Source organism: Boleophthalmus pectinirostris, unplaced genomic scaffold, assembly GCF_026225935.1.
Source record: "Boleophthalmus pectinirostris isolate CB_2022bp ecotype Guang Dong unplaced genomic scaffold, ASM2622593v1 HiC_scaffold_23, whole genome shotgun sequence".
NCBI classification, from domain to species: domain Eukaryota; kingdom Metazoa; phylum Chordata; class Actinopteri; order Gobiiformes; family Gobiidae; genus Boleophthalmus; species Boleophthalmus pectinirostris.
The window spans coordinates 33076096-33103790 of NW_026571207.1; the positions used below are offsets into that span (position 1 = coordinate 33076096).

At 39.5% G+C, this 27695-nt stretch overlaps 1 protein-coding gene across 1 annotated transcript in view; it reads left to right on the top strand.

Annotated features, from left to right (window-relative positions):
* The window catches only part of glra1 (glycine receptor, alpha 1), a 279246-nt gene extending 251904 nt beyond the window's left edge, over positions 1-27342 (top strand). The window contains 2 exon segments of the mRNA XM_020920567.2: positions 27042-27158; positions 27160-27342. Coding sequence (XP_020776226.2) covers positions 27042-27158; positions 27160-27342 — 300 coding nt within the window.
* Positions 27343-27695: the final 353 nt, after the last annotated feature.

The window sequence follows — 27695 nt, forward strand, 5'->3', positions numbered from 1 at the left end:
CCAGATTTAGTTCTGATTTAGCCCAGGTTTATTCTCCGTTCAGTCCAGGTTTAGTTCTGATTTAGTCCAGGTTTAGCCAAGTTTTAATCTCTGTTTAGTTCTGGTTTAGTTCTGATTAAGTCCAGGTTCAGTTCTAGTTAAATCATTATTTAGTCCAGGTTTAGTTCTGATTTAAACCAGGTTAAATCCTTGTTTAGTCATTGTTAGTCCAATTTTAGCTCTGATTTAGACCAGGTTTAGTGTCTGTTTAGTCCAGTTTCAGTTCTGATTTAGACCAGGTTTAGCCCAGGTTTAATCTCTGTTTAGTCCTGGTTTAGTTCTGATTTACCTCAGGTTTAAAACTTTTTTAATCCTTGTTTAGTCGAGTTTCCGTTCAGATTCAGCCCAGGTTTCGAACAGGTTTAGTCTCTGTTTAGTCCAGTTTCAGTTCTGATTTAGCCCAGGTTTAGTCTCTGTTTAGTTCTGCTTCAGTCCTGCGTTGGCTTGGTCCTCTCTGACCTAGTTTCCACGTTGCACGACTCCCCTGTAACCTGCAGAGAAAAAAGAAAAAAAAAAGTGACATTGCATTTCTGGCTCTATTTATACGTGTGGAGGTACGGGGAGAGGAGTGGCTCAAAAATAATAAATAAAACTAGCAAATAAAATTCTGGTGTATTTAATCCTAAATCCTGTTGTGGTAATCCCGGTTGCTGTCGCTGCATTTGCCTGTATTAGTCCAGAGTCGGGACCTTCCATCCTGGCCACCGCGGGCTTAAATCTGACCCATTTTTATTTCCTTTAGCGCTGGCGATAACAGCATTAGCCTAGCCTCCTCTGTGCTATTATGTCATTTCTATTTGTGATGCTAAAGCAGGTCAGAGCGCTAACGGCGAACTGCAAATGGACAGCCGCGCTAAATGTGCCCGCGGGAGAGGATTTTAAGAACGAAGTAGAAACGTAACTTCAAAATGACTTCAATTCCTGTCAATAGAGGTAAAAGAAAATGTTGTAAAAATGCCCTCGCGTCCCTGGGCAAGACACTTTGTATAAGAAAAGCCATTTTTGATCTAAACCAGGACTAAACTAAACCAGGACTAAACCAGGACTGCATCAGGTCTAAACCAGGACTAAACCAGGACTACATCAGGTCTAAACCAGGTCTAAACTAAGACTAAACCAGGACTACATCAGGTCTAAACTAAGACTAAACCAGGACTACATCAGGTCTAAACCAGGTCTAAACTAAGACTAAACCAGGACTACATCAGGTCTAAACTAGGACTAAACTAAGACTAAATCAGTACTACATCAGTTCTAAACCAGGACTAAACCAGGACTACATCAGGTCTAAACCAGGACTAAACTAAGACTCAACCAGGACTACATCAGGTCTAAACAGGACTAAAACTAAGGACTAAACCAGGTACTACATCAGGTCTAAACCAGGACTAAAACCAGGACTACATCAGGTCTAAACCAGGACTAAACTAAGACTCAACCAGGACTACATCAGGTCTAAACCAGGACTAAACCATTACAACATCAGGTCTAAACTAGGACTAACCTAAGATTGAACCAGAACTACATCAGGTCTAAACCAGGACTACATCAGTTCTAAACTAGGATTTAACTAAGACTCAACCAGGACTACATCAGGTCTAAACCAGGACTAAACTAAGACTAAACCAGGACTATATCAGGTCTAAACTAGGACTAAACCAGGACTATATCAGGTCTAAACTAGGACTAAACTAAGACTAAACCAGGACTATATCAGGTCTAAACTAAGATTTAAGCAAGATTACATTAGCTTTAAACCAGGATTAAAACAGGACTGTCACAATTTTTAACTAATCTGATCCCTGCCAACTGTGAAGAGGAACATCAATTATCATTTGTTTAACAAAAACACAGAAAACTGTTTTCAAATGACCATAAACCAAAGATATGCAACAACAGAAGTCCCTCAGATTATGACTGACACGAGAATGCACAATGTTTTACACTCTTTTCACAATTTTATTTCTCCCAACATCTCAGCCCCAGCGTGTCCGAGTTTAGAATTTTGAAAATCTGGTCACCCTACAAGACAAAGATATTAAAATAAAGGTGCACTGTGTAACTTCTGAGGCCCCATTTACATGTACACAGGTTTTGTTTTTTTTTAAAACACTGATGTTTCCCTTTGCTTGTTTCCATCTTTTACATGCAAACGGCAAATTTGCCTCTGAAAATGAATCTTTCTAAAAGCTCCGGTTAGAGTGGAGATTCTGGAAAACTACAGTTTGGTGTTTGTGTGTAAAGTGAGATAAATGGAGTTTTAGAAGTTGACGCGCCAAAAGTGCATTCAATATTTCCCTTTTGCTATGATGATGATGATGGAGAATCAGAGCAAGAGTCACATTTCTTCTGGTGAAACACTTTTCATGTGTTTGCATTTTCACACACAGCTGATGTTTCATATCCACGATCAGAGACAAATGAGGCTCGGAGGTCAGTGATGCTGTAATAAAATAAATGCTATATGTTTAAATTGGAGCTCGATGGCATATTTATGTGGGTTGATTTAAACTAAAGCTTTTTTGAAAACTGCTGCTACTGTATGTGCACGATGTTATGTTGAAAAGCAGAGGGAGGGAAATATTCCTTTTTCAACATACCAGGCTATGTGGAAACATAGCCTAAGGTGAGGGGTCCACAGTGTATTTGTCTCTATGGAGATATTATTTCTCTCCCTGCCTGGAATGTTCCACAGTAGGGCATTAAACATATCTCGCTTGCTTTCGTTCATTGACAGGTGTTTTATAGCTCAAAATTAGCTTTAAAAACATTAATTCTAGATCTGACCACTGACCTGTTTCCATTATGATTAGCGAGTTTATTTCCATACTGTGGAATAATCAAGGGAAAACTGTAATATCTCCATGGAGACAAGCAGACCCTTTGGCAGAAAAGTTATACAGTGCACTTTTAAGGAATGTGGGTATTAAAGATGCATTGTGTAACATTTGGAGGATTCATGACCTCCCTGTCTCTGCGGTGATGTTATTGCTTTGTCTGGAATGTTCCACAGTATAGTGTTATAGTCTTATTTATGTACATAGGCAAACAACTTAGGTTACCAGGCAAAGTTACAGGTCAGATCTGTGGAGAGGCGAGCTCATTCACATTTTTCTTTCAGATTGCCACAGAGTTCAGTTTAAATCTGCACGGTTTGTGTGTTAAATATTTGTGAATGACAAGGTCTGATTGTGATGAGGAAACAATAGTGATGGGTGGATGGAGCCTGGTGAAGCATTGACACCTCAGTCGCAATATTGTCTCAAATGGTTCGACGTGTCTGAGGCCTCGGAGAAACACTGACCTCTAGTGGACAAATTTAACCATTGTCACGCAGGTGTCTCAGCATCGATGAAGTGTTGTTAGTGTAAGACAATACTTGTGTGCAGAGCGAACACCGTACCTACGACAACAATAATAATGATGATTTAAAATAATATGTAAAGAGCAACATAAATAACATGCTGTAAATAAAAAAATAGGTGTTTCCTTGTTCGGTGGAATTAGGCAAGGCAAGGCAAGGCAAGTTTATTTGTATAGCACAATTCATACACAAAGTAATTCAAAGTGCTTTACAGAATAAGAAATACATTAAAATCATAATAAAAACAAATCAAAACATAAATAATCATGAAGATTAAAATTTAAAAAAGAGAGACATAAATTGGAGAGAAAAGTGCGGAATGAAAACCTTTCAGTTATTTGCACAGTTAAACAGAAATGTTTTGAGCCTGGATTTAAACAGCGTCACAGAAGAGTCTGTCTCACATGTTCAGGAAGACTGTTCCAGGTTTTAGCTGCATGAACCTGAAACGCTGACTCCCGTTGTTTAGTCGTGACTCTGGGCACCAGCAGGAGGCCGGTCCCTGAGCTCCTCAGAGTGTGAGATGGTTCATATGACACTAACATGTCACAGATGTACTTTGGTGCTCGGCCATGGAGAGACTTGTACACAAGTAGAGCTGCTTTAAAGTCTATTCTCTGAGGCACAGGAGCCAGTGCAGAGACCTGAGCACAGACCTGAGCACAGGACTTATGCAATTAGATCAAAGTGATCCCAAACCATGGATCACATTTTTCCACTTGCAGATGCCATCGAAAATGAAACAAATGCCAAAAGTCTCTAAAATCACCACTAACGTCACACAATACTCCTCACTACCCAACATTTTTAAGAAATATTGGTGCATCTTTTATACTGTAGCAGTTTAGCGCTTGTCAAACCACGGAAGTGCGCTGAACACTCTGAAGCACTCTGAACCAATCACAGAGCGGAACATTTGCTGAGCCAATGAAACGCTTCGATACACTGAAGCGATTGACACGCAGAGTGAAGCAGTCGGGGGAGGGACCCACACTTCCACACTTTGGTCACGTGAGCGGCTGCTGCGAGACGAGCTCCGAGGCAGCGCTTCAGAGGAATTAGTTTCAGAAAGAACGAGACGTGCTCCAGAGCTCCGACTCATTTGCCCGTCACTAGGAAACAACATTAGAACATAGATCAGAAAATAACATCATATGAGCTTCGATTCGACTTAACACACTCCGGTGTTGTTGTTGAGGAGAGCAGGTGAGGAGAGGACAGTTAGAGCAGTCACCAGATTTGAGTTGTGTTTACAGCCCAGAGGTCAGACTTGCACACACACACACACACACACAGATACAAACACACAGATACAAACACACACAGACTCAGCAGAGACACACTATTTATAGCACAGACACTTTTATAACATCTTTTTGCTCCAAGACAAAATAGTTTACGTCAACATAAAACCTTTCGCAATTTAACTGTAGGAGCTTGAGGACTTTTTACCATTTATTTATGAAGATCAGTTGCGGGTGTCTTTGTTGCTATAACAGATGTATGTCCAAACTCTCAGACAGTTTTTCTTGGCCCTCAGGCTTCTAGTTGATTTGTTTCATACTTCCTTAAGCATCACTTTTTACAGCAAGTTTTGTGAAAATCTACCTTAATAAAGTCATCATCAAATATTTAGTGTGCCTAGCAGCTCATTCTGGCCTGTTTTAAGTGCACATTTGAATTATTCACTGTACTGACACCAGTCTGCGGCCCTCCATCGGCCCCCCGCCTTGTCTGTGTTTTGATGAGCGGCTCTTGATGAAAAAAGTCTGTAAAAAAAGAATGCTTTCAGACTAAGAACTTTAATACAAGTGTAGTGCAAACTTTTACTCAGACCTGGTTTAGTCCTGGTACAGTCCTAGTTTAGTCCTGGGTTAGTCCTGCTTTAGTCCTGGATTAAGCCTGGTTCAGATCTGAGTTAGTCCTGATTTAGTCCGAGGTTAGTCCGGGTTCAGACTTGGTTCAAACCTGAGTTAGTCCTGGTTCAGTTCTGGGTTAGTCCAGGTTCAGACCTAGTTTAGTCCTGGGTTAGTCCTGTTACAGTCCTGGTTTAATCCTGGTTTAATCCTGGGTTAGTCCTGGGTTAGTCCTGGTTTAATCCTGAGTTAGTCCTGGTACAGTCCTGGTTTAGTCTTGGGTTTGTCCTGCTTTAGTCCTGGGTTAAACCTGGTTCAGACCGGGGTTAGTCCTGGTTCAGACTTGGTTCAGACCTGGGTTAGTCCTGATTCAGACCTGGGTTAGTCCAGGTTCAGACATAGTTTAATCCTGGTACAGTCCTGGTTTAGTCCTGGATTAAGCCTGATTTAGACCTGGTTCAGACCTGGTTCAAGCCTTGGTTAGTCTTGGGTTAGTCCTGGTTCAAACCTAGTTTAGTCCTGGGTTTATCTTGATTCAGGCCTAGTTTAGTCCTGATTCAGACATTGTTTAGTCCTGGTTCAGATCTAGTTTAGTCCTGGGTTAGTCCTGGTTCTGACATCATTTAGTATGGGTTCAGACCTGTTTCTTTCCTGGTTCAGTCCTGTTTTTTACCTTCTTGGTTTATTTTATTCTAAACAGAGACATTGCTTTGACTTCAGTGCGTTTTGAAGGACACTGAAAACCACTTGACTTTGTGCCCTGGTCTCTGCGTAATATCTCTTTTAAAACACAAACCTCTGAATCTTTAATCCTTTCTTTATTTCAGCGTCTGCTCCTGAGGTCACGCCAGCACAACGCGCATCTGTTTCTCCAAAGTCCCAGTCTTTCTTGGATAATGAGTTTTAATTCAGAGCTCGGTGAAAGGGGCAGTAATAATAAAAGCGCTGACACAGAGAAACCGCACAGACTTAAATTAACCCGAGAATCATCGGGTCACACTGGGATGGAGTTTATGTAAGAGAGGTGCAGGTAATCGCAAGCAAATCGAAACAGCAATTTGACTGGTCTTAATTAGAAAAATGTAAATGAAAGGTGATATCATGAAAAATAAATGGCCCGGTGTGTCAGATGCCCTCCCTGTGTCACCACGGGGTCTTATTCTGTGTTAAAACTGCTGGCCCTGTAGTTTAGATCTCTACATGTTCTGAAAAGACCCTGAGTGAAGGTGGCTCCTCATCTAACGCAAACCTACACAAAAACTGTCAATCGTTTGTGCTCCGTTGGTCCTGCAAAAAGTTTTGTTTGTGCTATTATGTTTCTTAAAATATTAGATTTTTTTTTAAGTACTGTATTTTTTGGACTATAAAGCACGAGTAAAATCATTTAATTTTCTCAAAAGTTGACAGTGCGCCTTATAATCCGGTGCACCTTATGTATTCATTCTGGTTTTCTTACTGACCTTGAACTGATTTTATGTGGTACACAGTGCTCAAAAATCTGTCAAAATGTTTTAGTACGACTTTGGTAAATTACAAAGCCGCACCGCTTAATGGATTGTCGGAGCATTATGTTTACCGTAGTCAGGAGCCTCGCGGGGCAAAGGGTGAAGTATAGTTCTGCGTCAACTCAGCTCACACTACCGCTGTTGCCTTGTTGCAGAAAGAACACACATATTCCATTGAGTTGTGTCCTTTAGTCCGACAGAATCTGACGCATCAGGGCACAAGGAGCGAGCTGTTTTTTTCAGCGCTTATAGTTTATGCAAATGAGCCATGTGTTTTTAAGTTTTGTTTCTCTAAAATGTAAACAAATGTGCACAAAGCTGCATCAAATACATTATTATTCAATCCATACAGTATTTGAAAAAACTTTCTCCACCCACATTCACATTCATAATCCACATTCTCCAAGAAAAGGAAGGCAACACCGGGCAAATTATGCCACGATCTGCCAATGGATCGTGGACACCTGGGGTAAGGGATCAGTCTCAAGTAAAGTAAGTAAGTAAGTAGCAAGTAAAAATAATAATTAACTAGAAAAGCACTCAGAGAGCGCAGACCTCCGCCAAGGACTACCCCCATTTTTTATATAAATTGCGATAAAATCAGTCTTCTGGATCAGATCCGGATCAGCCTTTGGAATATGAAAGAGGATCCCATTGTCCATCCCTGAGTCAAATTTCATGGGGTTTGGTCAATAATTAACCCAGATATTGAGAAACAAAATTTTTGGCCCCATTTACCACAATGTTAACTAAAATTTCAAAGTGATCCAGAATCCAGGATTTCTTCCGGATCACCCCCAAAATGAAATCAGTTCTTCCTTTTCACATTTCCAACTAATCTTGAAAATTTCATCAAAATCGGTCCATAACTTTTTGTTTTATGTTGCTAACAGACAAACAAACAGACAAACAGACAAACAGACAAACGCCGGCAAAAACATAACCTCCTTAGCGAAGGTAATAATTTTAGAAAATGTATAATTTTAGAAACATACTCGCACAAATGAAAACTGTTACAGCATAAAACAAATGAAATACAAATATTTTGTATAATTTTCCTCCTTTTTTGGCCTTTCTGGTTTAGTGGGATGTAGTCCTGGTTTAGACCTGATGTAGTCCTGGTTTAGACCTGATGTAGTCCTGGTTTAGACCTGATGTAGTCCTGGTTTAGACCTGATGTAGTCCTGGTTTAGACCTGATGTAGTCCTGGTTTAGTCCTGATTTAGTCCTGGTTTAGTCCTGATTAGTCCTGGTTTAGACCTGATGTAGTCCTGGTTTAGTCCTGATTTAGTCCTGGTTTAGTCCTGGTTTAGACCTGATGTAGTCCTGGTTTAGACCTGATGTAGTCCTGGTTTAGTCTTAGTTTAGTCCTGGTTTAGACCTGATGTAGTCCTGGTTGAGTCTTACTTTAGTCCTAGTTTAGACCTGATATAGTCCTGGTTTAGATCTGATATAGTCCTGGTTTAGACCCATCAGCCGAAAATAAAACTGCTGATATCTTAAGAACCATAATAGCACAAACAAAACTTTGTGCAGCACAAAACAGCACAAACAAAGCACAAACGATTGACATCATTTTGGGTGTTTTAGAGCATTTTGAAGCTTCCTGGGGGCTGGCTGACTCCAATTTGACCTATAAAAGAATCATTAATATCTCCGAAACTAAAGCAGCCAAACAAAACTTTTGGCAGCACAAACATAGCACAAATGATAGACGTAGTTTTTGTGTAGGTGTGTGTTTGATGGGCAGCCAACATCACAGAGGTCCTCCCAGTGTGTGTCCATCTGAGAATTCTAACTTGTCCTCCAGCTCAGTTTAAAAGTCCCATATTATTCTGATCTGTGTTATAAATGTAGTTTCCTCATCACAAACAGACCTGAAGTTGTGTTTTGTTTCATTCACACATGTTTGACACACAAACCCACCTTGTGATGTCATGTGGTAATACAAGTGCTCAGCTGCATTTTTAAACTCCGCACACCTTCACTAGAATCATTTGGGTCATTTCAGGCCTGAAATTGCCCATTTCTAATAAAATAAAGGTAAAAGTAGCTGTTAACTTGAAAACTATCGCAGAACAGAGCATTTTGAGCTTTGGAGATGTAGACAGACTAATAATAAAAGGATTATTCAAACATGTGTGAATGAAACAAAACAGCATGTAACTCCAGTGTGTTTTTGAGGAGGTAACAACATTATGACATGACTTAAAGCTCACAAGAGTCCATTTTGTTTAATATAGGAGCTTGAAACAACAGTATTTCCCTCATTGCTGCTGCCCGTCTCCTGTGTGCAGTTATCAGCCTGTGCACACGTCTGTTATGGAGGATTAGACTGTCCGTTATAGACAAACTAAACATTATAGAAGCTTCCTCCCCACAGACCTGTGTTTGTTTATGGTCTCTGTGTTTTACCTCTGCTCTCTGTAATCCTAATGAAGTCTGAGCCACATGCAGAGCTCAGGGCGTGTGGTCCAGACACACAAGAAATATAACACTGAGGACAGCGAGTATATAGTGTACTGCATTAAAGGACCTGTATCTGATTTTTCCCATGTACTAGTCCAGGGGTGGGCAAACTTTTTGGCTCGCGGGCCACATAGGGTCCTAAAATTTGCATGAAGGGCCAGACAGAACACAGGATACGAGGTGTAAAGAGCTCAGCTGCATTTTATTCGTATTTACGCTTATGTAGGAAGCACACTATGCGCTACGACATTGCCGCGAAAAATCCAGAATATATTAAAATTAACAAATCTGTTCCACTACATATCACAGGCGAAAGTGAATTGCAAGCGACTGTGTTTTACTGAGAATCAAAACCCACGCCATAAATCCACGTGCGACACAACAAAAATCTTAAAACGATCCATGCGTTAAGACGTACAACACGACATCTATCAAGTTCTTGCCTTTGATTTTTACCAACTCAAAATGGAAGCAGTGCAAGGTTATATCTTGAACACCACTACTTCACTCATGGTCCGAATAACTCCTGTAAGAACACTTTCCCGTAAAGCATTGTGGCCAACATAATACCCCACACCTCAATGTATATATAGAGTGCGCCACCTACTGGGAAACGCCGGAAATGCATGAAAAATAAAACATCAACAAGGTTTATTATTGTAATTTATTCCAAATCGGCGGGCCGGATTAAAAGGTTTAAAGGGCCGCATATGGCCCCCGGGCCGTAATTTGCCCACCCCTGTACTAGTCCATCTGAAAAAATTAGAATATCATAAAAAAAAATTCCATATTTTTTGTTTCTTATTTCAGAAAGACAAACCCATATAATGCATAGACTCATGACACATAAAGTGAAGCCTTATTTCTTTATTTCTTTTGATTACGACAGCTTTTCCATGATATCTTTTTTTTTTCAAACTAGTGTTTGAACAGAATGTGTCTTACCCCAGTACAGATATAGTGTATAATCAGCTCTTGAGGTCAGAACAAGTCTGCTGTGTACTGCCTACATGTAATTATAAAGTGGTTTATTCTCCGATTATCAGGAATTGTGTTGTTAGCATGCTTGTTGTTGTTTATTTTAGCTTTACCATGATGCTAAAACTCAATATTTTAAGATATGCTTTATAGTTCTTCAAAATCCTTTTCGTTTTGGTGCAGTATTAGTTATCTTATTATCTAGCCAGGCTGGTGCCACCTACTGTCTCCACTCGGTTTCATTTCTCTCCAGTGACTAGGTCAGGAATCAGAATACACTAGACAGATCACAAAAACCCCGGAAGTGCGAGTTCGGGCACCAGCCAATCGGCAAAGGGCCATATATTCAGTGTTGGCAACGATTCCCGAGATCAAGGATTTAAAGCCGGAACAAAGAGAATGTTTGATGAATTTTATCAAGGGGAAAGACGTTATTTCCCTTCTTCTTACAGGATTTGTGAAAAGCTTAATATACCAGTTAGCCCCGTTAGTGGTGCATTACATACGTCACGACCAAATAGCAGCGATTGGTTAAATGAAAAAAGTACCCGCCTACCGTCGAGTGAACAAATCCTAACACACTGCGAGGTCAGACGTTTTGTATGATGAATCAGGCTGCTAGACAACGTCATCAGCCGAAAATAAAACTGCTAATATCTTAAGAACCATAATCGCACAAATGAAACCTTTTGCAGTACAAAACAACACAAACAAAACACAAATAAATGACACCATTTTGGGCGTTTTAGAGGATTTTAGAGCATTTCTTCCTGGGGGCTGGCTCACCTCAATCTGAACTATAAAAGAATCATTAATATCTCCAAAACTAAAGCAGCACAAATGGAGCACAAATGATAGAGATAGTTTTCGTGTAGGTGTGCGTTTGATGGGGGGCCAACTTCACGCTGGTGATGTTATTAGCTGTTATTAGGCCACAGAAGTGCAATATTCCTCTTGAATGTAAATGTAGAAATGAGTCTCTTTGACAAAGCTCCTGTATTTGAAATGCATCCGTCTGTGCTCCGCTCTGATCCCATAAAACTGCCTCTTTATGACGCCATTAACTCAAACACTGTCCTCATCTGACTCTCCGTGGTTTAGGGAGAAAGAGGGAGAAGAACGGAGAGAGAGAGAGAGAGAGGGGGACAGATGGGGGGAGAGAGAGAGAGAGAGAGGAAATAGCAGGAAAGAAGGGAGAGAGAGCGGGACAGATGCGGGAAAGAGAACGGAGAGAGGGAATAGGAGTGGGAGAAAATGGAGAGAAGGCGATAAGAGACAGGGGAGATAAAGGAGAGAGAGAGGAGGAGAGGAAGAAGAAAAAAGAGAGAAGAAAGAAAGAAAAGAGAGAGAGAAAGTGGGACGTTGATGGAGCGGATAAGGAAAGAGGGGAGAGCAGGGAAGGAGGAGGAGTTGAGCGGAGATGAAGAGACACAGAGAGGGTTAGAGAGAAGAAGGAGGTAAAGAGAGAGAGAGAGATTGAGGGTGAGACAGAGTCAGAAAAAAAAGAAAGGAGGGAAGAGAAGAGAAGAGTCGTATCAGTCGTGGTGACGGCGATGGGCAGAGTCAGGCTCATTACAGAAACACAACTGCAAACCAATGGACCCTGTAGTACTATTGTGTGACAGAAGTAGTAGTATTATTTGACAGATGTAGTAGTATTGTTTGACAGAAGTAGTAGTATCGTTTGACAGAAATAATAGTATCGTTTGACAGAAGTACTATTGTTTGACAGAAGTAGTAGTATTGTGTGACAGAAGTAGTAGTATTTGACAGAAGTAGTAGTATTGTTTGACAAAAGTAGTAGTATTGTTTGACAGAAGTACTGTTGTTTGACAGTAGTAATATCTGACAGAAGTACTATTGTTTGACAGAAGTAGTAGTATCGTTTGACAGTAGTAGTATTGTGTGACAGAAGTAGCAGTATTATTTGACAGACGTAGTAGTATTGTTTGACAGACGTAGTAGTATCGTTTGACAGAAGTAGTAGTATTGTTTGACAGAAGTAGTAGTATTGTTTGACAGAAGTAGTAGTATTGTTTGACAGAAGTAGTAGTATTTGACAGAAGTAGTAGTATTATTTGACAAAAGTAGTAGTATTGTTTGACAGAAGTAGTAGTATTATTTGACAGAAGTACTGTTGTTTGACAGAAGTAGTAGTAATATTTGACAGAAGTAGTAGTATTGTTTGACAGAAGTAGTAGTATTGTTTGACAGAAGTAGTAGTAGTATGTTTGACAGAAGTAGTAGTATTGTTTGACAGAAGTAGTAGTATTGTTTGACAGAAGTAGTAGTATTGTTTGACAGAAGTAGTAGTATTATTTGACAGAAGTAGTAGTATTGTTTGACAGAAGTAGTAGTATTTGACAGAAGTAGTAGTATTGTTTGACAGAAGAAGTAGTAGTATATGTTTGACAGAAGTAGTAGTATTGTTTGACAGAAGTAGTAGTATTATTTGACAGAAGTAGTAGTATTGTTTGACAGAAGTAGTAGTATTGTTTGACAGAAGTAGTAGTATTGTTTGACAGAAGTAGTAGTATTGTTTGACAGAAGTAGTAGTATTGTTTGACAGAAGTAGTAGTATAGTTTGACAGAAGTAGTAGTATTGTTTGACAGAAGTAGTAGTATTGTTTGACAGAAGTAGTAGTATTATTTGACAGAAGTAGTAGTATTGTTTGACAGAAGTAGTAGTATTATTTGACAGAAGTAGTAGTATTGTTTGACAGAAGTACTATTGTTTGACAGAAGTAGTAGTAGTATTTGACAGAAGTACTATTGTTTGACAGAAGTAGTAGTAGTATTTGACAGGAGTAGTAGTATTATTTGACAGGAGTAGTAATATTATTTGACAGAAGTACTATTGTTTGACAGAAGTAGTAGTATTGTTTGACAGAAGTACTATTGTTTGACAGAAGTAGTAGTATTACCCCTTACTTCTGTAGGGGGGGCTTACGTGTATGTCTATGGCGGAATGTGGAGTGGTTACCGTGGTGACGCAATCCACACATTAACAAACACAGACATGAAACATTTAAACTAGTGTGAAAACGCAAGAAAAAATACAAAATGGATTTAAAGAACACGTTTTCAGGAGCCTGTGATCAGTCCGAGCATAAGGAAGATTTTTTCTTTTTTTTTAATCAGATTATGAATTTTAAATGTTGTGTTGAATTTCTCACTTTGAATTTTTTAACTCTGAAAAAACATGTTTGAATTATTTTTATTCTGAGTGAGCAGTTGATGAAATTTTAATTATGCTTTTTCAATATGATTCAAACTTAAAATAAAAAAATAAATCTTTTAAATATTCAGCTTTAAAATTCAGCAGTCAAGATTCAGAGAGTAAAATTCACAGTTAAAAAATTTGCACAGTTCAAAAATGCAAAGTGATCCGATCTAATTTAGCAACAAGCAGGGAAATAGTGTGCTGAACAAATCTGACTGGTGAGAACAAATTTCTGAATTTTGACTGTTGAATTTGAGAGCTTGAAAATATTTAAAAGTTTAATTTTTTATTTGGAGTTTGAAACATATTGAAAACGTACTACTTCTGTCACACAATACTACTACTTCTGTCACACAATACTACTACTTCTGTCAAACAATACTACTACTTCTGTCAAACAATACTACTACTTCTGTCACTACTACTACTCTGTCACAATACTACTACTACTTTCTGTCAAACAATACTACTACTTCTGTCAAACAATACTACTACTACTTCTGTCAAACTACTACTTCTGTCAACAATACTACTACTTCTGTCACACAATACTACTTTGTCAAACTACTACTACTTCTGTCACACACAATACTACTACTTCTGTCACACAATACTACTACTTCTGTCAAACAATACTACTACTTCTGTCACACAATACTACTACTTCTGTCAAACAATACTACTACTTCTGTCACACAATACTACTACTTCTGTCACACAATACTACTACTTCTGTCACACAATACTACTACTTCTGTCACACAATACTACTACTTCTGTCACACAATACTACTACTTCTGTCACAATACTACTACTTCTGTCAAACAATACTACTACTTCTGTCACACAATAACTACTTCTGTCACACACTTACTACTCTGTCAACACTACTTCTGTCAAACATAGTACTTCTGTCACTACTACTTCTGTCACAAAACCACTACTTCTGTCACACATTACTTTGTCAAATAATACTACTACTTGTCACACAATACTACTACTTCTGTCACACAATACTACTACTTCTGTAACTACTACTACTTCTGTCACACTACAACTTCTGTCACTACTACTCTTCTTCACACAATACTACTACTTCTGTCACAATACTACTATTCTGTACAATACTACTTCTGTCAAACAATACTACTACTTCTGTCACACAATACTACTACTGTCACACAAAACTACAACTTCTGTCAAACAATAGTATTCTGTCACACAAACTACTACTTCTGTCACAAAACCACTACTTCTGTCACACATTACTTCTGTCAATATAACTACTACTTCTGTCACTACTATTCTGTCAACAATACTACTACTTCTGTCACAAATACTAACTACTACTACTTCTGTCAACAATACTACTACTTCTGTCAAACAATACTACTACTTCTGTCACACTAATACTACTACTTACTACTCTGTCACACAATACTACTACTTCTGTCACACACTACTACTTCTGTCAAACAATACTACTACTTCTTTCACACAATACTACTTCTGTCACACAATACTACTACTTCTGTCAAACAATACTACTACTTCTTTCACACAATACTACTACTTCTGTCACACAATACTACTACTTCTGTCAAACAATACTACTACTTCTGTCACACAAAACTACAACTTCTGTCAAACAATACTACTACTTCTGTCACGCAATATTACTACTTCTGTCACGCAATACTACTACTTCTGTCACGCAATATTACTACTTCTGTCACACAATACTACTACTTCTGTCACAATACTACTACTTCTGTCACACAATACTACTACTTCTGTCACACAAAACTACAACTTCTGTCAAACAATAGTACTTCTGTCACACAAACTACTACTTCTGTCACAAAAACTACTACTTCTGTCACACATTACTTCTGTCAAATAATACTACTACTTCTGTCAATAATACTACTACTTCTGTCAAACAATACTACTACTTCTGTCACACAAAACTACAACTTCTGTCAAACAATAGTACTTCTGTCACACAAACTACTACTTCTGTCACACAATATTACTTCTGTCAAATAATATTACTTCTGTCAAATAATACTGCTACTTCTGTCAAACAATGCTACTACTTCCGTCAAATAATACTGCAACTTCTGTCACACAATACTACTACTTCTGTCACACAATATTACTTCTGTCAAATAATATTACTTCTGTCAAATAATACTGCTACTTCTGTCAAACAATGCTACTACTTCCGTCAAATAATACTGCAACTTCTGTCACACAATACTACTACTTCTGTCAAACAATACTACTACTTCTCTCTCTCTTTCTCTCTTCTAGTCTTACCATTTCTTCTTTCTTCTTTCTCTCTGTCTCTCTGTCTCTCTCATGTCTTTCACTCCCTCTTTTCTCTTTCTGTCTCTTTCTCTCCCATGTTTCCCCCTTCCTCCTTCCCCTTGTTTCTCATTTTCTCTCTACTCCCTCCCTTTCTTTTCTTCCCTCTCTCTTGCTCTACCTTCTCTCTTTTCTTTCTATCACCATTACTTCTCTCTCTGTTTCTCCTCCCCTCATTCTCTCCATCTTTCTATTCTCTTCCACGCCCATTTTTCACTCACTCTCTCCTTTTCTCTCTTTCCTTTCTCTTCACCTCCCTCTTCACTCTTTATGTTGTCTCCCTCTCTTTTGCCCCATGTTCTCCTTTTTGTTCTCTCCTTCTGTATTTTTTCCTACCTCTTTATCCCTCCTCCTCTTTCTCTACCCCCCTTCTTCTTCTCTCCTCTTTCTCTCTTCTCTCCTCCCTCTCTCTGTAAACAGTCTTTGGTTAAACTGAGTGTGTTGTCAGTAGAGGTGTGGCGTGTCTATTCTTGGAGGTTCAGTCGCAGAAATAACTGTCCTACATCAGGTTCAAAGTTACAATTCATCAGAGACATGTTATATTTTGATTTTTAAAAGCACTTTCTCGTACGGCAGGTTTTAATGTTCTTTATATTTCTGAGAATAACTCTGTCACTTCTGAAAAGACCAGAGCAAAATGTGAAAGCAGCTGTTTGAAAGTGAATACAGGAACTCAGGTTAATCACTACTTTGTTACTAATGGAGTAATTGTGGAAGTAGTAGTAGGAGTAGCATTAGTAGTAGTTGTTGAAGTAGTACTACTAGTGGTAACCGAATTAGTAGCAGTAGTAGTATTATTAGAAGTGGTGCTGGTAGTAGTAGGAGTATTAGTAGTACTGGTAGCAGTAGTGGTAGCTGTAGTGATAGTAGTAGTACTACTACTGCTAGTAGTAGTAGTAGTAGTAGTAGTAGTGGTAGTAGTAGTGGTAGTGGTAGTGGAAGTAGTAGGAGTAGTAGCAGTACTGGTAGTAGTAGTAGTAGTAGTAGTAGTGGTAGTAGTAGTAGTAGTAGTAGTAGTAGTAGTAAGTAGTAGTAGTAGTAGTAGTAGTAGTAGTAGTAGTAGTAGTAGTAGTAACCAGTAGTAGTAGTAGTAGTAGTAGTAGTAGTAGTAGTAGTAGTAGTAGTAGTAGTAGTAGTAGTAGTAGTAGTAGTAGTAGTTGAACCAGTAGTAGTACTTGAACCAGTAGTAGTAGTAGTAGTAGTACTTGAACCAGTAGTAGTAGTAGTAGTAGTAGTAGTAGTAGTAGTAGTAGTAGTAGTAGTAGTAGTAGTAGTAGTAGTAGTAGTAGTAGTAGTAGTAGTAGTAACCAGTAGTAGTAGTAGTAGTAGTAGTAGTAGTAGTAGTAGTAGTAGTAGTAGTAGTAGTAGTAGTAGTAGTAGAACCAGTAGTAGTAGTAGTAGTAGTAGTAGTAGTAGTAGTAGTAGTAGTAGTAGTAGTAGTAGTAGTAGTAGTAACCCAGTAGTAGTAGTAGTAGTAGTAGTAGTAGTAGTAGTAGTAGTAGTATAGTAGTAGTAGTACCAGTAGTAGTAGTAGTAGTAGTAGTAGTAGTAGTAGTAGTAGTAGTAGTAGTAGTAGTAGTAGTAGTAGTAGTAGTAGTAGTAGCAGTAGTAGTAGTAGTAGCAGTAGTAGTAGTAGTTGTTGTTGTACCAGTAGTAGCAGTAGTAGCAGTAGTAGTAGTAGTTAGTAGTAGTAGTAGTAGTAGTAGCATAGTAGCAGCAGTAGCAGCAGCAGCAGCAGTAGCAGCAGCAGTAGCAGTAGCAAGTAGTAGTAGTAGTAGTAGTAGTAGTAGTAGCAGTAGCAGTAGTAGCAGTAGTAGTAGTAGTAGTAGTAGTAGCAGTAGTTGTTGTAGCAGTAGCAGTAGTTGTAGTAGTAGTAGTTGTTGTCAGAGCAGCAGTAGTAGTAGTAGTAGTAGTAGTAGTAGCAGTAGCAGTTGTTGTTGTTGTAGCAGTAGTAGTAGTAGCTGTTGTTGTAGCAGTTGTTGTTGTAGCAGTAGTAGTTGTTGTTGTAGCAGTAGTAGTAGTAGTAGTAGTAGTTGTAGCAGTAGTAGTAGTAGTAGTAGTAGTAGTAGTAGTAGTAGTAGTTGTTGTTAGTAGCAGTAGTAGTAGTAGTAGTAGTAGTAGTAGTAGTAGTAGCAGTAGTAGTAGTAGTAGTAGTAGTTAGTAGTAGTAGTAGTAGCAGTAGTAGTAGTAGTAGTAGTAGTAGTAGTAGTTAGTAGTAGCAGCAGTAGTAGTAGTAGTAGTAGCAGTAGTAGTAGTAGTAGTAGTAGTAGTAGTAGTAGTAGCAGTAGTAGTAGTAGTAGTAGTAGTAGTAGTAGTAGAAAATCGAGTTGTAGCAGTAGTAGTAGTAGTAGTAGTAGTTAGTAGTTAGTAGCAGTAGTAGTAGTAGTAGTAGTTAGTAGTGTAGCAGTAGTAGTAGTAGTAGTAGTAGTAGTAGTAGCAGTAGTAGTAGTAGCAGTAGTAGTAGTAGTTGTAGCAGTAGTAGTAGTAGTAGTAGTTGTAGCAGTAGCAGTAGTAGTAGTAGTTGTTGTAGCAGTAGTAGTAGTAGTAGTAGTAGTTGTTGTAGCAGTAGTAGTAGTAGTAGTAGTTTAGTTGTAGCAGTAGTAGTAGTAGTAGTAGTAGTAGTTGTAGCAGTAGTAGTAGTAGTAGTTGTTGTAGCAGTAGTAGTAGTAGTAGTAGTAGTAGTAGTTGTTGTAGCAGTAGTAGTAGTAGTAGTAGTAGTAGTAGTAGTTGTAGCAGTAGTAGTAGTAGTTGTTGTAGCAGTAGTAGTAGTAGTAGTAGTAGTAGTAGTAGCAGTAGTAGTAGTAGTAGTAGTATTGAGCCCTGCAGTCCACTTTGAGGGTCTGTCCTTATTTAAATGCAGGAGCAGATGTGTCCTTGGGGAGAAGAGAAAAGCTTTGTTTTCTTCACAACACAAATGAATTAGCTTTAAATTAAACCTGTGTTATGTACAGGCCCATAGGAGCAAACGCACACACAAATATGTGTGTACACACTGTGTGTACATGGTGTGTGTACGCACCTCATCCATCTTTACTGCACCTCCTCTCGTAACTGCTAATTAAACCTGAGCTAAAGAATGAGCATGGCCACAATATACGACCGGAGAGGACCAAGGGCACAGGGGGGGTCACTGTGAGGCCTCCCCACAAACACACTCTTCTGCTGGGGAAGCATCTGACTCCGCAGGGCTGCTTGGTGCTCCAAAGTTACACTACAACTTTAGTGGAGATCTGCAAGATATATAAGAAAATCATTAAAGGTCACTGTAGTGTCTAAGTTTAAAGGTGCATGGTGTAACTTTTCTGGTGGACGGTCCAATAAGATGTTATTGCTCTGGCTGGAATGTTTTACAGTATGGCACTAAACCTTTCTATCTTATGGAGACCAACCCAAACCAAGTTACAGGTCAGATCTGTGGAGAGGCGATCCCACTCACAGTCAGAATGTCTGTTTTTCTAGGTATTTTTGAGCTATAAAACCACCTGTAATTGAATAAATGCAAGATGTTAAGCTGTTTAATGTCATACCGTGGAACATTCCAGGCAGAGCAATGATATCTCCATAGAAGCAAGCAGCTGACTACCATCAGAAAAGTGACACGATGCACCTTTAATACTCAGATAAAGAAATATAAACAAATATCTTGATTTAAAAGTTGATGTAAAACTCTGTTTTCTTGCTTGTTGTGTGAACATCCTCTGGGGCCTCTGCAGTACTTCTGAGTTTGCTCAGGGGTTCTTGGACCCTACTTTGGAAACCTCTGGTATGAAGTATAACATACCAAATCTGGTGGTGGTGGGGTGAGGGTGAGGGGCTGTGGTACAGATTGCATTTGACAGAGGTTCACGGACTAAATGTGCAGAATTTCTCAAACATGTGTGAATAAATGTCTGATGAGAAAACATGGTCACATGACAGGCTCCTAATGCTGGTCAGCAGAATAAATGGCCTCCAGGTGTGTCCAAATTTATGTGTCCTGGTTCTGTCCTTGTTTCCGTAGTAACCATCTGTTTCTGGATTAGGTCTGTTTGCACAGCAGTCTGTGGTTCGTCCTTCATTCTAATCTACAGCAGTACAAATGAACTGCTTTATACAGCCATGTTCCACAGTGTTTATCCTGTCTCCTCTTACGATGAGTTTATGAGTTACACTTGATCCTTCTGTGTAGCTCTGTTTCCCTCTGGTGGCGCTGGCTGGTACTGCACCTCTCTCCTCTGCTCCTCCTCTGTCTGTGTTAGTGTGTCTCCCTCTGGTGGCGGCGGGAGGCAGTGCGTCTCTCTGGGTGATTTGTGGTCACTGCAGAGGTTTGCGGCGGTCGTTAAAGGCTGTTGGCTGATCAGACTCGGCTGCAGTGCTCCGGCTTGTGCTGATAAATGCCTCCACAGATGAAACCAGGCCCAGGGAGAAACAAGCAGGGTTTAAGATAGAAAAATGTGAAGGAATTTTTTTGGTTTAGTATTTTATTTGATAATAGGAAGACAGAATTCTTTAGAATATGTATTTTTGTTTTATTTCAAAAGTGCTATATTACACAAAACTGACCCTTGTGAGCATTAAGTCATCTTATGTTGTTACCTCCTCAAAAACAGACCTGGAGTTGTGTTTTGTTTCATTCACACATGTTTGAGTTATCCTGCATTATTAGTCTGTCTACATCTCCAAAGCTCAAAATGTGCTGTTCCATCTTGTGATGTCATCAAGTGGAAGTTTTAAAGTTAACAGCTATTTTTAATCTCAACTGAACTGTTACTCTACAATAGAATATTGTTTAATGTTGTTTTGCCTTTTGTTCAGTTGAGATTGACGTCTACAAGAGCCTCTGGTGCACCAAGAAGTTTAAAAGAAAAAAAAAATAGTTGTAGCTTCAAATTGTGTAATCTCAGGGCTGCAACTGATCCAAATGATTCTAGTAAATGTGTATGGAGCACTTCCTGTATCACCACTCAGTGACATAAGTTGGAACTGGGTGTTTTCAGTTTGAGTCTAAACCCATTAAAAGCTTTAAATAAATTTATCAATATTATATAAATTTTTCTCCATGAAATAACCTCCAAACATCTTAAATCAGAATTAGCTTTAACAAGACACATGTAACTTAAAGCTGTTGGTTGTAACTTTTTTGGTCTCCTTGGAGATGCTATTTCTCTGCCTGGAATGTGTCACAGTGGCATTAAACATACAGCAGGAGTCAAACTTTTTTCTCTGGGTGCCACATTATGGCTCCTGACTGATGGGCGCCGAGTTCGGGTCGGCCGAATGACAGAATTGTACGACCCTGACGGCGCAGTTCATATTCTTTGAAAACCTGCTCGCTCCTTACACTGAACACTAAAATAATCGGCCGTTCACTGTTCTTTGAAAACTCTGCACTTTGTCAAATTTCTATACTTAAACATGAGCCATTTCCTCTGAACTCTGCGCCGTTATTGTTTGAGCTTGTCAGGTAATGAAAATTCGCCACCAAATTGGGAGGCAAATGTGAATACGCCATATAATTATTTAAATCCAAATACAAACACTTCATATAAATGTGTTTTAATTGAAAAAAAAATTAAAAAAAATACAAGATGCAGACGTGTTATTTGCCAAATGTCATTAAAAAAAAAAAAATAGTCCATGACAGCTTTTGAGACTTGGATTGGGGACAGAGGGGTGTGGAGGGCCGGAATCAGTATCAGGTCAGATCTGTGTAGCGGCAAGCCTGCTCACAAGATGTAATGTAATGTAATTTTTGAGCAACAGAAACACCTTTAATTGAATAGATATGTAGAGGAGTTAAAATACCACAGTGGAACATTTCAGGCAAAGCAATAACATCTCCATGGAGACAAGCAGGTGATGGACCCTGGATATGGTTCTGATATTGTTCTGCCTGAAATGTTCCACAGTATGACTTTAAGACAGATGCTTCCCATGTTTGTCAGGAGAATCCGTCGTGTTGATGTGATCAGACCAATCAGAGAGCAGCATTTTGATGTGGGCGGAGCCAAAGTTGAAGCTATACAAAATGGACCAAAACAAAAATGGCAACGCCTGAAATGTTCCACAGTATGACATTAAACATTAACTTCTTGAGTTCTTTTTAAAGACAATGCAGTAAAGTGTGTTTACCTTGTTGACATGACGTGTCGTGTATCAGCTGTTGTTACTTCCTGTACACCTGTAACACCAAAAGGAATGTGAAAAGGAAACATCAGGGAGACTCACCAGAACACAAAAAGACAAAACAGAACAGGAAAACCTAAAATCTGCCATATCAGACTGACTGTAAAAAGAACAACCTGTTAAGGAAAAATCACTGGTCTTCCCCAAATATGCAGAAACCAAAAGTATTTATTAACAAAATTAGTCTCGGAAAGGGGATCGGTTCCAGGGGAGGCAGGACGGGTCCAGGTTGGCCGTAAGTGTGAGGTATGTGGGGTTGAGGCTGACCAGAGGCTTGTGGAACAGGTGGCAACAGGATGAGGCTGGCTCCAAATGGAAGAACTGAGGAACGGACAAAAGAATCAGGTAAGAATAAAAATCTTCCGAATGCTCAAAAACACACAAAAAAAGGCCTGAGTAATTCACCACTGGGTTGACGGAACGATCTGGCACTGGAGAGCAGAGTTTCTTATTGCAGGAGATGATTACTGGATGGGAACCAGGAGTGGAGCTCAGCAGGTGTGATGAATTGGGGACCCGCCCAGGAAATGCCAAATAAGGAGAGAAGGGAAGCGGGAGCAGGGAAAGGAGGAGGTAGCATTGGATCTTCATAAAACAGTGAACCAAGAAATTAAAGTATATAGTAAGGAAGACAAACCACTACAGAAGTAACAACGGTGACACTACAGGCTGATAATGACATTAAACAGCATGTCTTTACCTTTAAAGCAATTTACACTGATCAAACATTTACAGGTGGTTTTATAGTTGAAAAATACTTAGAAAAACAGACATTCTGACTGTGAGCGGGGTCGCCTCTCCACAGATCTGACCTGTAACTTGGTCTGGTTTGTCTCCATAAAGATAGGAAGGTTTAATGCCTTACTGTGAAACATTCTAGACAAAGTGAAAACATCTCCACAGAGAAAACATTTGACAGCCCCTCCACCAGAAAAGTTCCACGATGCATCTTTAAAGCCAGGCCTGGTGTTTCTGTGTAATCTCTCCCCGTGTCTTCGGTGTAAAACTCAGAGCTGCAGGAGTTTGGAGGTGACTTTGGCTTTGTTGTTTGGCTCATATATAACTCTGAGTTTGTGGAGCAGATAACAGAGCCAGAGACCAGTGACTAAGCACCTGCCTGGTATCTCCCACGCTCAGGGCAAAATAACACAACTTACCTGCACCAACACGTGTCAGTCAAACCGTCTGGGGTCAGGACTTCACGGAGGCACCGCCCTGACGCAGACCTCGAGCGCTTAAAATGGATGCTAGACATGTTTGTCAGGAGAATCCGTCTCGTTTTTGCTCCCGGCGGCGGCCAGGCTGGTGATTAGACCAATCACAGAGTAGCATTGTGATGTGGGCGGAGCCAAGGGCGAAGCTACGAAATGGACCAAAACAAACTTAATGCTCCACAGTTTGACATTAAACAGCTCTATGTTATATTTATTCAATTACAGGTGGTTTTACAGCTCAAAAAGATCAAATAAAAACAGGCATTCTGACTGGGAGCGGGATTGTCTCTCCACAGATCTGACCGGTAACTCTACTTTCTTTATACCAAGCCAAATTCTCAAATTACCTACCTTTATATTTAAATATTTATTCGATTTATTAAACTTTTTTTTTTTCAAATATGTTGCTTTGTATAGCTGATGTCCTTTGTACGTACACCGCAAAACCTCAAATCTAGCCAAGTTAAGATCACTTGAATTCAAAAAGTTTTATCATAATTTGAGTAAATTTCACTTGAGAAATAAAATGATCTGCCAATGGAACAAGACTTTTTGGAGTTGAAACATGAAAATACATCTGGCTACATTTAAAATAAGAAAAATAACAACTCTTTGCACTTAAAATAAGAAAAAAAAATCTCATGTTACCTGAATTAAGAAAAACACACTTATTCCATTAGATAATTTTACTTGTCAAATTAAATCTACCATAATTTCCGTACCATAGGTTCTCTGGATTATAAGGCGCACTGTCATTGAATGGTCTATTTTCAAACTTTTTTCACATATAAACTGCACCGGATTATAAGGCGCATTAAACGAAACACAACAGTTAGATAAGTCAGACAAACATTATTTAACACGTTCACACTAACTCTCAACTTTGTTCAATTGTAACGTGTAAAAAAAAATACTGTCTGAGACGTTAAATTGTTAGAATATTCACAATAACTCATAACTGTTCAAACAGTTGGGCGATTACAGCGTCCAGCACGTCCACATCCCTCTCGTCATTATCTGAGTCAGTGTGGTTACTGTTCCCTGGCAGTTCAGTGATGATTCTGGTCTTGGTGAAAGCTCGGACCACAGTTGTCCAGGCGTCCACGATCCGTTGGCAGATCGTGGCATAAGTGGCTCGCCGCTGTCTCCCTGTCTTGGTGAATGTGTGTTCTCCTTCTCTCATCCACTGCTCCCACGCAGCTCGCACTTTCACTTTATAAACACCTTGAGTTTAAAGTGGGCGTTGTGAGCATGTCTCTTGACAGGTGCATTTTGATATTAAAAGGAATCACAGTATGTTTTACTCCACGATGCTCCTGACTACGGGAGCCATAATGCTGCAAGTGGAGCGGCTTTGTAGTTTACTAAAGTCGTACTAAGACACCCCAATAAATTCATATATAAGACGCTCTGAATTATAAGGCGCGCAGTCATTTTTTGATGCAATTAAAGGCCTTTAAGTGCGCCCTGTAGTGTGGAAAATACAGTAATCAAATAAAGTAAAATGTTCTTAATTTAAGTCATTTTAACTTATTTAGATTTTGTTTTGTTTTGTTTTTTGCAGTGTACTGGTATTTAAAATGTAGAAAATAGTAAGAAAAAAGAAGCAAAACATTGATAGAGAGGGTGAGTCCAGACTTTTGACCTGTAATGTACTTCAGCCTGTTGTAGTAGAAATATGGGTTATCATATGTTCCACACTATTAGGCGTGCTGGATTATAAGGCACACTTTCATTAAATGGTCTATTTTCAAACTTTTTTCACAAATAAACCGCACCGGACTTTAAACGAAACACAACAGTGTGATGGGTGAGTGGTTTTGTTTGTTTGTGGCGTTCACAGTGACTCTGGGCTTTGTTCAGTTGTGGCGTGTAGGGAGGGTGCTGTCTGGGACCAACGGATTGTCGGCGTGTTCGCAGTGACTCAGTTGTTCAGTTGTGTCTAGAAGTGGCACATTGCACTCGCTTTTTCGGTTTGTTCTTCCGTTCCGTTCCTCGTCGGCGTGGAGTGATGAGTGTGTCTGTGGGTGTGTTTCGCTGTCTTCTCCGTGTGTGTTTGCGTGCGCTGCAGGTGGTGCGGCTTTGTAGTTTACTGAAGTCGTGGGGCGCGCGGTCGTTTTTTGATGGGGTTGGAGGATTATGAGCGCGTCCTATGGTGTGGAAAATACGGTATTTAGTTAGGGTTTAGGGTAACATGCAGAGGGAAGAGCTTTGTGCATTTGTGGACAGGGAAGATGTCTGTGCTTTTCACTTAAATGGATTTAACTAAACTCAGATTTTTTTGCTGTTGTGAAGCTTTGATGACTCAGATATTCCCAGTATTTGTCATGTTGATCCACCTTTTCCTGATCTTTTTCAGCAAGAGCTATTTCAGATTGATAATGTCAGGTTTGCTCTGTCTCCACCTCAACACAAACACAAAACACACCCAAGAGACACCTAAATCTGCTTTCTTTTTTCCAATACGAGTTCCCAAAACAAAGTAAACGGTCCTAAGGGATCTATGTTATTATAGTTTCCTCATCACAAACAGACCTGGTGTTGTGTTTTGTTTCATTCAAACATGTTAAACACGCAAACCCTGCACATTTAGGCTGAGTGCTTCTCTCAAACTGAAAACACCCTGTTCCACCTTGTGATGTCATGTGGTAATACAGGTGCTCCACTGTGTTTTTAAGCTCGGTACACCTTCATTAGAATCATTTGGATTATTTCAAACCTGGAGTAGGTTCTATTCATGCTTACGTCACAAACCAGGTAGACGTTTAGAAACATGTGATGACAACTTCTGGTGGGCTCTGTTTTGTGTAAAGACCTTTAACTCTTTCCCCCTTGGACGCCCACTAGGAACAACCCATACATATATTACTAGGGCTACACACATAGAGCATAACTGCATAAAAGAACACGGACGTCCACGAGTGATTATAAATGATTTTCACACTCATGAACTTTATTGAAACACAGACACATTTGGTATCTCTGGAAACCTCAGACTCTGAACTGTTCATTTATGGATGTTTAAATGTGATTCAACTAATTTACAGGTTTATAACAGCTCACTGAAAATGAGAGTTTTTGCACCTGGTCAGGTGCAAAATCGAAAACATAAAACTACATTCTGCATCATATATATGCATGTTCTGAGTAGTGTATTTATTTAAAAAAATGTAAAACTGTATTTGTCAAAGTATTTAAACAGATTTCATATCACCAGATACAAGTGTACACTTGTTTTTATCTGTTTTACACCTGTGTGCACCTAATTTGTTTTTTCCATTTAACTTATTCAACTAATTTAACTTATTATAATATAATAATATAATAATAAAACTCTTCCCCGTCAGTGGGTGTCCAGTTTTTGTCATCTTGGCTACTTTTTTGTGCACAGAGCTCCGCATAAGAGTTTGTTTCTGTAACAATTATGTCAAACGTCGCATCTTGGAAAAAAAGACTGAACTATTTCAAAGGATTAGCCTGGGCAACATCCAGATTTCGGGGCAATTTTGGTCCATAATCGAGTATAAAGTTCCAGATAGTTTTTTCGAATATCGCAGGACTCCATACAGATGCATCAGCGGCATTCTCACCTTCATAAGTTTCACTCTCCGAAACTTCATCATCACTTTGAAATCTATAAAAGTCACTTTCTCTAAACTTATCCACAAAATACACCCAGGAACAGGAACTGTTTCTAATGTTCATCAAATCACATCTTTAGTGAAACAGCGGAGGTGTCAAAACACATCATTAAGGAAACAAGGAGGGTTGTCAAATGTCGTCTTCATGGGGGAAAGAGTTAACATTGTGCATTTCTCCCCTAACACCTCCTCTCTCCTCCTCTCCCTGTTTTCCAGGAGGACGAGACGGGCGAGGGGCGGTTTGGTTTCCAGGGTTACGGCATGGGTCCCACGTGTCTGCAGCCCAAAGACGGCATGGCCATCAAGGGCAGCAACAACAACAACGCCCCAGCCCACCACCACCACAAGCTCCGCCCCCGAGAAAAGCATCGAGGAGATGAAGAAGCTCTTCATCAGCAGAGCCAAGCGCATCGATACAGTGTCCCGCGTGGCCTTCCCCCTCGTCTTTCTCATTTTTAACATTTTCTACTGGATCATTTACAAGATCATCCGCAGCGAGGACATACACAAGCAGTAGAGGCTCCGGACCAACCCGCGGGCGCCATCTAGAGGACCGGACGCCATCTTGTTTTTTTTGTTTTGTTTTTTGTTTTGGTCCCGTTTTGGAATCCGTCATGGGCTCCTGGTTACAGCGAACGCAGGAGAAGTGGTTTATTTTGAAGAGAAAAGGGGAGAGTGGACTGTTTTTAAGTGAAGTTTTTGAGGTTTAGCATTTGCATTGCCTAAAGGAGATACTCTGCTTTGTCGCTGTCTGAAATAGTCGAGGACAGTAATAAGACAAGCAGAATGCATTGAGAATATTTAGACTAGTAGGTTTAGTCTAGAAAATAACACTTCAGAATTTAAATATCGTGTATTTGTCCACAATAT